Genomic DNA, 12,684 nt, shown 5'->3' with positions numbered 1-12,684 from the left:
CGCGCGCGCGCGCGCGCGCACACACGCGCAAGCCCTCAGAGGTCAAGTTGGACCCCCTGGAGTAAAGGTTACAGAGGATTGTGAGCCGACGTGGGTTGGGTACTAGCAGCTAAGCACCAGTCCTCGCAAGAGCAGAATGCTCTCTTAGCCAACTGAGTCATTTCCTCGGGCCCTTTTCTACACTTTATTTTTTTTACAGGTTTTTAAAAAATAATTATTTTATTTTCTGTATATGGAAGTTTTTCCTGTAAACCAGATGTGTGCCTGGTACCTATGGAGGCCAGGGCATCAGGTCCACTGGAACTGGAGTGATTGACCATTGTGAGCCACCCTGTGGGTGCTGGAAATGAAACTCAGGTCCTCTGAAAGAGCAGCTAGTGCCCTGAACAGCTGAGCCTTCTCTCCAGCCCCCTCCTTACATTTTAAAGGGAAGAGACGGAGCTCCAACTTTTAACTTCTGTTCCCATGAGGCTGGCAATGCCCTGGGGAAACCCGGCCTTCATTTGGATCATAAGTACCATATGGGAATATTTATGGATCAATATCAGGTAAATCAAGAATACAATGAATATTTATGAGATAAATATCAGGTACCATTCCAGAAGCAACAATCAGGGTGGTCTCAGGCTAGAAGAAGCAATATGGAGACCAGAGGTGAGGCTAGTCAGGAAGACATGCTTCCAAGGAGCAACCTGGCTGCTGCTATCTAGGCTGAGTGCCCAGAAAGGAACACAGGACAGGCGATATGAAAACCATGGTGCCTTAGAGTTAGGTGCTGCCATAGACGGAGTGAAATAGATTCAGGAAATAGTTGAGCAGGTGAGATTTGTGGGTGCCTAGGCCAGTGCTGAACGCTATTGATGGAACTGTGAAAGGCTAAGGGAGGAACAGGTTTGGGGGGTGGGGCATCAGGGGGCCTTGCCTGGGACCCTAGAAGTGAAAGAGTTTCACCAGCTATCCAGATGGATTGGAGAGCAGGGCTCAGTGGCACATGTCTGAAGGTCCAAGAGAGATCTTGGTGATAGCCCTAGGCTTAATCACAGACATTCGGATGAGAAACATAAGACTCACGAGTTCAGAGGTTGGGGATTTGGCTCAGTAGTAGAATACTTGCCTAGTGAGAACAAGTCCTGGGTTCAGTCCTCAGCACTATTTAGAAAGAAAGAAAGAAAGAAAGAAAGAAAGAAAGAAAGAAAGAAAGAAAGAAAGAAAGAAAAGAAAGAAAGAAGAAAGAAGAAAGAGAAAGAAAGAAAGAAAGAAAGAAAGAAAGAGGAAAGAAAGAAAGAAAGAAAGAAAGAAAGAAAGAAAGAAAGAGAGAAAGAAAGAAAGAAAGAGAAAGAGAAGAAAGAAGAAGGAAGGAAGGAAGGGAGGAAGGAAGGAAGGAAGGAAGGAAGGAAGGGAGGGAGGGAGGGAGGGAGGGAGGAAGGAAGGAAGGGAGGGAGGAAGGGAGGGAGGAAGGAAGGGAGGAAGGAAGGGAGGAAGGAAGGAAGCAGGGGTCTGGAGAAATGGCTCAGGGGGTAAGAGCACTGCCTGCTCTTCCAGAGGTCCTGAGTTCAATTCCCAACAACCACATGGTAACTCACAACCATCCATAATGAGATCTGGTGCCCTCTTCTGTCCTGCATGCATACATGCATGTAGAACACTGTATATATGATAAATAAATCTTAAAAATAAAAAACAAAAAATATATGGAATGGGTGTAGAACAGTGATTTTCAACTGCTGTGTGTGTAGTGGTGAGTTTGCTGTCACAGGTGCCATTTGACAAGGCCTGAAGACACTTTCGGTTGTCACAGCTGGTACTGTGGAGGTACTCCTGACATCTAGTTTAGAAATACCCAAGATACTGTTAAACACTCTGAGATGTTCGGGTCAGCTTGCCACAGCAGAGCAAGTTTGAGCATCCAGCCTCAAACATCCACCGTGCCAAAGCCCAAGAGCCCTGATGTAGGTTGAGTTGAGAGTTGGGTGGTGCATCACTGTGACTAAAACCTTACACATCGCTGTCTATTGTGAAGGGAACTCAGAGCAGGAACCCGGAGGCAGGAGCTGATGCAAAGACCATGGTGGAGTGCTGCCTACTGGCTTGCTCCTCATGGTTTGTCCTGCCTGCTCTTTTATAGTACTGAGGATCACCAGCCCAGGGGTGGCACGGCTCACAGTGAGCCCTTCCACATCAATCACTTGTTTAAAAAATGCCCTACAGGCTTTCCTTCAGCCAGATCTTACGGAGGCATTTTCTCAGTTGAGGCTCCCTCATCTCGGAAGACTCTATGTCAAGCTGACATAAAAACCAGCCAGCACACCAACTTAAAAATCGGTGTAATGGGCTGGAGAGATGGCACAGCAGTTAAGAGCACTGGCTGCTCTTCCAGAGGTCCTGAGTCTGAGTCCCAGCAACCACACCGTGGCTCACAGCCATCTATAGTGGGATCTGATGCCCTCTTCTGGCATCATAGGAAGTACTATGGTTGCCGTTGAGCTTCAGGAGTCTGTCTTTCACAGAGAAGACAAAACATAAATAAGAACAGAAAGGAATTAGGTAAAACAACCTGATAGCATTAGACATCAGGCATTGCATCCACCAAAGCGTGTTTTCCCATAAATTTTCTGTAACAATGCTTGTTATTGTATGAGGCTGATGTTACAATGTGTGTTATTGTATGACGCTGATGATACAATGTGTGTTATTGTATGACACTGATGTTACAATGTGTGTTATTGTATGAGACTGATGTAGCAATGTGTGTTATTGCATGAGTCTGGCCAATAGCTTCAGGAGGAGGCACTTAGAAAGAGTTGGCTGCCACCAACCAGAGCAGACAGCACCTGGAGCCCGGCAGGACCTCTGGTCTTGCTTTTTCTCTGGTAGAATGGGGCTCCCACCTTGCCACATCTTTCTGTTGCAGTGAAAGTGTTGTTCACACTTCTGCCTCAAAAGTGCAGGGCTGGGCTGTTTGCACATTTCCTCTTTGGTTTTAGGCATTTGGCCTCGTCAAGGGAGCAAGAGTGGGACTCCTCATCGGTGCGTCCCAGGTCAGCAGTGACGCTCAGAGAGAAGAATTCGAAAATGACCTCACAGTGAGTCTCCTGCATGAGGGGCACCTCCCCAGCCTCCCACTTCTCCACCCTCCCTGCCGGCTGCACAACCTCACTGTGTTTATAGCAAATGCAAACCAGGACCATTCCTGAAGAACAGCTCCTCACTCAATTATCACCTCCAGGGGAAGAAATGTGTTGAATTCTGTGAAACCTCCCCACAGACTCATTTTCACTTACAGTGTGAACTTCTAGTATTCTCCCCACAACAGAGCCTCCCAGATAGACACCCCACCCCTGTAAAAACCCAAGTTCCCTCAAGACAGGATGTAGGCTGGAGTCTGTTCCATCCTCGTTCATCTGACTGGGGATGGTTGCAGCATAGAACCACACAGCACTGGGCTCCCGGCCTTTTCCAGATGCTGAAGCTATGCTGGCTTCTTTGGACATCTCCAAAACATAAACACAGAGCCAGATCCCAGCTCCCTCCACCCCTTCCAGGCTATGACCCTGCTATCTCCTCTGTAAAGCAAGTGGGGAGGACAATCTGGCCACCTCACACAGCTGCCATAGGATGAACCCCTAGGACTACATCTGGCTCAGACACATGAGGCAATGTGGAAGGGCATCTCTCCATGGAAATGCTTATAGACTGAGATAGGTACCAACTGCATTAGCAACAGCTTGTATTTTATGGAGGTTGAGCAGAGCCTTGAGAGGCCCCATGTGGGACAGCCACCTCATTCAGCACTGGTTAGCCCAGCGCAACTCCCCACCCATGAGAGCAGCCTATACTAGAAAGTGTAGCCATGTAGCCAGGGTCCACAGAACCCTGGCTCTGTGAACAACCAGTCTCCTTTTGTTCACAGAGTCTCATTGACGAGCAGCTGAGCCTCAAGGAAAAGTTGTATGTCCTGTCCTTTGGTGTCACCACCAAAACCCTCTGGCCGGACCCTGTGGAAGTCAGCACCTCCACGTGAGTGACTGCCAGCTCTCCACCAGGATGTTCACTTCTCCATCCAGTGGAATGTTGACCTTTGTGTTGGTTTGTTGATTCACTTGAATTAAGGCCTCGTGTGGCCCAGGCTGGCCTCAAGCTTGCTACACCGCTGAGGATGGCCTTGAACTTCTGATCTTCTTGCTTCCACCTCCTGAGTGCTAGGGTCATAGTGTGCACCTGGTTTATGAGATGCTGGGGATGTAGGCCATGGCTGCATACATGCTGATGGCTACATACATGCTGATGGCTGCATGCATGCTGATGGCTGCGTGCGTGCTGATGGCTGTGTGCATGCTGATGGCTGCATACATGCTGACGGCGGCATATATGCAGGGCAAACACTACCCACTGAGCTCTGTCCCTAACACCTCCCTGAATGTTTAAGATGAAAACTCCCAAACCACAGCAGGTAGGGGAGCACACACCAGTGAGTTCCAACAGCAGAAATATGGGCAGCTGGAGAAATACAGCTGTTTTCCTAACGTCAGGCTAAACTGTAATCCAAGACAGCTTTTAATGGGGATATATAACCCCTGACATGGGTAGCATTTCTTTGTGTCCATTTTTAATCATCAAAACTCTGTATCAGTTAACATTTTTAATATCAGCTAGATAATACAGCTTAAGGAGGAGTCACCTTCTTGACAATCCACAAATAAAAATGCCCAGTAGATCAGGATGAAATCATGTGATAAACACACTACAGTACAGATAGTAGGGGACTCCCCACATATAAATACAACCTATCAGAAACCAGAGAAGAGCATGTAGCGGCAACAATATGAAGGCACAACATGAGCAAAAGACCTTCTGGAGTCTATATTCCCGTAAGCCTTGCTTGGACGAGACATTCCTGTCAGAGAGTTGAGCTTCTGGTGGGCTGACACCTGAATATTAATGCCATCTGCTGTATTAAATGGTAATGGCCACTGGCAGTTCAGTGCACCAAGGCTCTAGATGCAATAGGCTATACCACGTGTATACCCCATACAGCTCAGGTATGTGGTAGGCTATGCCATCTAAGTCTGCTTAAGTATATTCAGTGACATCACAGGATGGCAAAATCACCCATAGACATTTCTTAGAATAGGTCCTGGTCTATTATCCAAGCATAGGATCTCAAAGGCTATCACCAAGTCAAAGGGAACCTCGGCAAAAGGAAAAGGTCAGGACTCCCAAGACCAAATTCTCAACACAAAGGAGATTTATTTGCTCCAGAGGGACAAAGAGCAGGGATAAGAGACAAAGACAGTCGATAGAAGAAGGGGAAGAAGCAGAAGGGAACAAGAGAGGGAGAAAGGGGGCAAGGGAGAAGGAGAAGGAAAATTTACCCCAGTGGGACAAATAATAGAGAATTATACTATAAAATAATAGAGAATTCTGAATAGAGAGGAACCAGACGTGCACATGGGAAAGTGGCAGTTTATAAGGTAAAATGGGAAACCCTGTGTAGGATGACGTGTTTTAACTTTAATTGGGCATGTTAATTGGGTGAGCCAAAGGGGGCTTTTGATTGCTGGACTTCAATACTTTGATTTCTGGACCTTGGTTGTCAGCTCAGGGGGAGAAAGTGGACAAATAAGAGAACGGACCTTGGGGGCTAGCTTCAGGAAGGGTAAGGCCTGCCAGAGCCACATGCTCAAGTGGGCTAGAGTCCTTCACTTGGAAAACCATTAAGATGCACATGACTATAGTTAGGTTGCTGTGTCTCCTTCCAGCCTCCAGGAACTCAAGCTCTGGGTAAAGAAGCTGCAGCCTGAGGGAAGCAGCAACCTGCTACAAGCCTTGAAGAAAGTCTTTGCTCACAAGGAGCTGAATTCTCTGGTGGCCATTTTGAGAAACTGGTAGGTCTCCTTCCTTACTAAGCAGGTAATAGACTCCATGAAGGAAGTTGATGACCCAAGCCGTGTCTGAGAAAAGCATCACCGAGTGTGATGCTTCATGCACACTTAGGATACTTCTCTTCCTAGGTTACCTGTGAATACTTGTGGTAGGGCAGCCAGGGCTGGCTAGGGCTGCTATCCACCCAGCTCCACATCTTAACCCAGGTGACCTAGGACATAGGTGATCAATCAAGAATGAGTAGAGGGGGTGCGAAGGTTGCTCAGTCAGTAAAGTGTCTGGAAGCATGAGGACCTACGTTCAGATCTCCAGCACCCACATAAAAAAGCATTGTATGCCTGTAACGTTAGCCCTGGGGAAGTGAAGACAGGGGCACCTGGCGCTTACTGATTAGCCCGACTAGTCAATCGATGAGTCCCAGGTTCGGTGAGAAACCCTAGCTCGAAAATAATGTAGAGAATAATGATGGAAGACACAAGAAATGGAGTTCTGGCCTCCTCATGCACACATACATGCGTGTACAATCACATACAAGAACACTTGCACATACAAATACATACACACACACACACACACAATGAGATGTTCTCTGGGAATTACCATTTCGATCCGGGCTGTTCACAGCCTAGTTTCAGGAGTGCCCATGCCTCCTCTTCCACCTGCTCCCCAGTCCAGATCAGCCTCCGGAAGTCCTGTCTGACTACATCCAGCAGTCCGCCATAGGGCGGGACCTCGTCATTCATGTCACCACCTACAAATGCGATGATCACATGCCCTCTGTGAGTACCTGAACTTCTCCAAAGCTCCCCTTTTACAGTTGGCACTAGTGACCTGGGCTGGCCTTGGAGACTGTGCGTGAGGGGGGCGCCCACGCTGTTGAGCAGAACACACCTCTCTTGTATCCGCTTCTCCCATTGGCAAACAGGAAGTGGGGGAGAGTCTGAAAGCTCAGACTAGGAAGGGTTTGTTAGAACATCGGTGTGGCCTCACCAGGGCTGATTCTGTCACCATCCCCCAGGCTGTTCTGAAGAACCTCACGGCTGCACTTGGGGGTTCCTACCACTGCTTCAGCCCAGAATCCGAGGTAAGCCTTCTGTAGACTGGCTGTACCTACCACCCGGGGCTGTACCTGGGGATATGGCCAGGACAGACTCTGCCACATGCTCACTCCCCCTACATCATCTTGCTGGCTCTCCGGGCTCAGTGACTTCACACAGGTAAATCACATGACAGTGAAAATGTGGAAAGAACAAGGACAAGCTGTCGTAAGCTGTCGGTAGCTTGTCTGTCTGATGAGCTGGCCACACACTTGTGAATCTAGGAGCAGTTCTAAGCCCGTTCAGCAGAATCCTCCATCGCTTTCTATAAATGTGAACGCAGCCCAGGCTCGTTTCAACTCCCACCAGAGTGGACTGAGACAGTGGCTCCAAATGTCTTCCCTAAATAAGCCCCTGCTATTGGGAGAGACTCAGAAAGGCAGAAGGGGGGCTCCACTCCTTAGCAGTCCACTCATTGGTGTCCTTGTCCCCGGTAACAGCTGAGCACCGCCTACTCTGTTGTCAGAGGAGGTCATAGTTAACACAGTCCCACCTGACGGCTCCCCCTGGCTGATGGAGGATTCAGTTTGGGGGGAGTGGGGCTTCGTACCAGTCATGCCGGTGTAGTTGTAGAGAATTAGGAAGATCTCAAGTTCTAGGCCAGCTACATAGTGAGACCCTGTCTCAGAATAAAACAAAAGGAATGTAACCATCAGTCAACAGCCACACCTGCCAATAGCTACCCAGGGCACCAAGTGAAGGAATGTTTGCCCCACACAAGTTGTCTCCCAGATTTTTCAACCTCGTTTAGGGGTCACAAAGTCTAGCTTTCATGTTGAAGAATCAAGGTCAAGGGCTGGAGAGATAGCTCAGTGGTTGAGAGCACTGACTGCTCTTCCAGAGGACCTGGGTTCAATTCCCAGCACCCACATGGCAGCTCACAACTGTCTGAAGATCCAGTTGCAGGGGGTCTGACACCTTCACACCAATGCACATAAAATAAAGTTAAATAAACCGTAAAAACAATTTAAAAAAGAATCAAGGTCAAGCAACAGTCCATTTTGCTATTTCACTGACCCAACTCTGATTGTAGATGCCACAGACTATAGGGGCTAGGAAAAGGGAATGAATGAAAACAGTAGCTGGAAGAAAAGTTTATCTTGTTGGGCATGGTGGCGCACGCCTTTAATCCCAGCACTCACTTGGAAGCAGAGGCAGGAGGATCTCTGTGAGTTCGAGGCCTGGTCTGCTCCAGGACAGTTGGAGCTATATAGAGGAGAGAGGGAGAGGAAGAGGGAGAGAGGAAAGAGGAAGGAAGGGGAGAGGAGAGGAGAGGAGAGGAGAGGAGAGGAGAGGAGAGGAGAGGAGAGGAGAGGAGAGGAGAGGAGAGGAGAGGAGAGGAGAGAGAGAGAGAGAGAGAGAGAGAGAGAGAGAGAGAGAGAGAGAGAGAGAGAGGTCTTAAAATCTGGCTTCTACAATCCCAGCACTCAGGAAGTGAAGGTAAGAGATTAAGAATTCCTTGGCTATGTTGAGAGCTTGAGACCAGCCTGGGCTTCATGAGACTTGCTCTCAAAGGAAAAAGAGAAAGGCCAGTGGGATGGCTCGTTACTGCTTTTACAAAGCACTTGTCACCAAACCTAATGACCTGCATCCCATCTCCCAGGACCAACATAGAAGGAAAGAACTAACTCCAAGTCATCCTCTGCTCTCCACACATGAGCTATGGTCCTCGTGTGTGTGTGTGTGTGTGTGTGTGTGTGTGTGTGTGTGTGTGTGTGTGTGTATTCACACAGTCAGATGATGGAAGATAGATAGATAGATAGATAGATAGATAGATAGATAGATAGATAGATAGATAGACAGACAGGTGGTAGATCAAGGGATAGTAGATGTAAAGGAAAAACTGGAAGCTGCACTCATGAATATCCCTTAGTCACTTCCCCTACCCGCTCTCTGGCAGTCCTCAGCTGCTTCCCATCTGTGTGGACGTGCCTGTTGTGAGCATTTCCCCCAAATGGAAGCATACACCTTTGGTATCCGGCTTCTCTCACTTAGCATGGCATGCTGTAGCCATTGTCATACTTCACTTTCACGGACGGGTGACATTCCATTGTCTAGATAGAGTAAGGATGGACATTGGGCTTCACACTTTTTGGCTTCTGTAAATGCTGCTGCTCTGAAAGCAGGAACAGGACCCAAGTTCCCGTGTTGAGTGATCCAGCACAGAGCTAAAGTAAAACTGCTGGGTCCATGGTAACTCCAGGCTTGACTTTGCTATTGATGTGCTTTGTGTTTTTATTTATTTGGTTTTTGTTGTTTGTTTGGTTTTTTTTAAGATTTAATTTATTTATTTATTATGTATACAACATTCTGCCTCCATGTATGCCTGCAGGCCAGAAGAGGGCACCAGATCTCATTACAGATGGTTGTGAGCCACCATGTGGTTGCTGGGAATTAAACTCAGGTCCTCAGGAAGAACAGTCAATGCTCTTAACCACTGAGCCATCTCTCCAGCCCCCTGTTGTTTGTTTTTTTTTTAAGACAAGATCTAAAACTAAATGCATGGCTCGGTGGTTAAGAGCACTGACTGCTTTTCCAGAGGTCCTGAGCAGCTCATCACTGTCTGCACCTCCAGCTCCAGAGGATCTGATACCCTATTCTGCCTGCCAACATCACCAGGCACAGATGCAGTACACAGACATACATGCAGGCAAAACACCTATAAACATAAAATAAAATAAAACTTTAAAAGACGCGGTCTCACACTATAGCGCAGGCTAGCCTCAAACTCATAGCCATCCTCCTGATTCTGGCTCCTGATTGCTGCAATTGCAGGCATATACCACCAGATACAGCTCTTTGTAGTTTTTTAAAGACAGTCTTACTATATAGCCCAGGCAGGCCTTGAACTTCGCAATCTCCTTGCCTCTGCCTCCCAAGTGCTGAAATTACAGATGTTCACTAACATACTTGGAATCTATATTGTTTTTCTTTTTGAGAAACCACAACAGCTACACCATCCCACATTCTCACCAGCACGACACAAGTGTTCTCATTCCCCACTTTCCCACCAATATTTGTTATTTTAAAATTATTATTAGTGTGTGTATGTGCACACATATGTTGGAGGTGCTCATATACCAAGGCATGTATGTGAGGGTCAGAAGACAACACTGTAGAATTAATTCTTTCCTTTCACATTTAAGTGAATTCCAGGGATCGGATTCAGGCTTGTACAGCAAGCCCTTTTCCCCACTGAAACATCTTGCTATAGCAATTTTTAAAACTTGCTCTTAATATCATCCTTGTCATCCCAGAGGATGTAAAATGTTCCTTTTTTTGGAGACAGGATCTTTCTATGTAGTCTTGACTGTTGTCTTCCAAGTACTGGGATTAAATGTGTGCACTATAGCCGGGCAGTGATGGCACACACCTTTAATTCTAGCACTCGAAAGGCAGAGGCAGGTGAGTTCGAGGCCAGCCTGGTATACAAAAGCTAGTTCCAGGACAGCTAGAACTGTTACACAAAGAAACCCTGTCTTGAAAACCACACACACACACACACACACACACACACACACACACATAAAGAGGGTGCACCACATCTGGCTTAAAATATTCCTTTGTAAAGTTAGAATTCTGCAAGTTAATACTGTACACATGGGACAAATACATTGGTGGGTCCTGTCTGGTATATGGACCTCAGTCTATTACCCTAGTTTTAAACAGATAGCCACTCAGCCTTGGGAATTGACTTGGAAGCTTGCCTTTTCCTACACTGACAACTCCCATCATCCTGTGACTTCTGAATAACTCATTGCTTCCCTCACCCCAGCTCTATACCAACAGGGATGTGGATGAGCTCCGAGCAGAAACCCAGAAGGCTCAAGACCTCCTCAGCCAGGTGCAAGCCCTGTGTCACAACAGCTCGTGTGAGGAGCTGACCTGCATGATCAAGGAGGTAGGTGGTACTCCACTGTTGCTGTCTGGGCTTGCCTTTCTGTTGCTGACACATTCGCTGTGTGTTAACCACTTGGGGTCTCATTTGTGCACCCTAAATATGTGCCTAGCCAGAGGTGGGGCCAGACCAAGGCTTCCTCAGTGGCATGGTGAACTTGTCACTTGAGTTTCCAGAAACCTTGTGATCTGAGCCTGTGGACAGATAGCTTGTCTTCTTGGACCTTGGGTGAGGGGGAGAGGTGAACACACGGAAGAGAAACAGGTTTCTGAGGGCCTTTTCCTGTCCCCTGAAATTTCAGAAGCTCCTCAGAGAATTGTCTTCAAGCCACCTGCGAATGTTTTAAAAACCTCCACATGGGCGGGGGTAGGGGAGAGGTGTGCGTGAATGATCTGAACTCCGAAGCGTGATTGTGTAAGGAGAGCTTTTAAATTGCACGTAGATCTCTACAGAGATTGCCAAAGGACCATTCATAAGCCTCTTGCCTAAACCCCCGAGTCATGAAGCTCCTCTCGCCATCAAGTTCCCAGACTTGGACAAGACTTCTGCAGAATGGCTGAAGATCAATGGCCTAAAAGGTACCAAATCCCCAGAGAGGGCGGAGCCAGGAGGCTGACCAGGCTCGGACCCTTCAAGGCCTCCCAGGCAATGCCTCACAGCTAACGTGTTTTTCAGCCAAGAAGTTAAACCTTTATCAGATTCTGGCACCCAACACCTTCAGTCCTGTAAAAGAATTTGTGCCCATTCTCCAGAAAACAGTATCAGCTACTATCCATGAGGTAATTTCAGGTCAGGCTTCTCTCCAGTCCTCTGCAGGAGTGCTCCCTTACACTACCTACCGTCATATGTTATATTCGGACTCTCTCCAGCCCCCTGCAGGAGTGCTCCCTTACACTACTTACCGTCTTATGTTATATTCGGACTCTCTCCAGCCCCCTGCAGGAGTGCTCCCTTACACTACTTACCGTCTTATGTTATATTCGGATTCTCTCCAGCACCCTGCAGGAGTGCTCCTTATGCTACATCCCGTCTTACATTATAATTGAACAGTGGAAGCTTAAGGCTTAGCATGGGTGTGAGGGCCTGGGTGGGACTCGGGTTTTCCCTCCAGGACTCCTTATAAAATCTAGAGTAATGAGGCTGGAGATGCAGCTTAAGGATGGAGTATATTCAACATGCATGAGGCCCTGGATTCGACACCCAGAACCAAAGTATAAATAAGCAAACCAAGAAATCTATTATAACTGTTGATTTTCAAAGATCTGAAAATGGGGACTGGGACAATAGCCCAGTCTATAGAATGTTTGCTTTGCAAGCATGGAAGACCTGAGTCTGGTTTTCAGCCCCATGTAAAAGAGTCCTACATAATATGAACCATTTAGAAGACTCTCTTCTCTGACTCAATGGCCCCAGGTCTGGTACAAGTACAGTCAATGAATGTGCCCTGGGTTGCTGAGTGACAGGAAGATGGAAGGGAAGTTGGAAAGAAAGGCAAGAATGATGTGTATTTAGATGAATGAAATATTGGTGAATATTCATAGAAAAGTGGATGGTTAGCTGGACGAATAGATAAAAAGCCAAATAGATGGATGGATAAATAGGTAGATTAATTGCCAAATGGAAATAATGATAAATAAATGGAAATGTAGATGGATGGATGGATGGATGGATGGATGGATGGATGGATGGATGGATAGGTGAGTGGGTGGGTGGAAGGATGGATGGATGGATGGGTGAGTGGGTGGGTGGAAGGATGGATGGATGGATGGATGGATGGGTGAGTGAGTGAGTGGATAGATGGGTGGG

General features: G+C 47.3%; 1 protein-coding gene across 5 annotated transcripts in view; it reads left to right on the top strand.

Annotated features, from left to right (window-relative positions):
- Positions 1-12,684, top strand: part of Vwa3a (von Willebrand factor A domain containing 3A) — a 61,717-nt gene that overhangs the window by 21,432 nt on the left and 27,601 nt on the right. For all 5 annotated transcript variants that reach the window (XR_007591904.1, XM_050143236.1, XM_050143235.1 and 2 more), the window contains 8 exons: positions 2,985-3,083; positions 3,911-4,017; positions 5,760-5,885; positions 6,554-6,662; positions 6,902-6,967; positions 10,756-10,881; positions 11,321-11,456; positions 11,554-11,657. Coding sequence is in view for 4 of the 5 variants with exons in the window: in XM_050143236.1 (XP_049999193.1) it covers positions 2,985-3,083; positions 3,911-4,017; positions 5,760-5,885; positions 6,554-6,662; positions 6,902-6,967; positions 10,756-10,881; positions 11,321-11,456; positions 11,554-11,657 (873 nt within the window). In the remaining variant the exon portion in view is untranslated. The remainder of the gene's footprint in view (positions 1-2,984; positions 3,084-3,910; positions 4,018-5,759; positions 5,886-6,553; positions 6,663-6,901; positions 6,968-10,755; positions 10,882-11,320; positions 11,457-11,553; positions 11,658-12,684) is intronic.

Source organism: Alexandromys fortis, unplaced genomic scaffold (genome assembly GCF_014885135.2).
Source record: "Alexandromys fortis isolate MF-2015 unplaced genomic scaffold, M_Fortis_MF-2015_v1.1 scaffold_45, whole genome shotgun sequence".
NCBI lineage: Eukaryota > Metazoa > Chordata > Mammalia > Rodentia > Cricetidae > Alexandromys > Alexandromys fortis.
The sequence above is the reverse complement of the archived record's forward strand: the minus strand, read 5'-3'. Positions and strand labels throughout refer to the sequence as shown.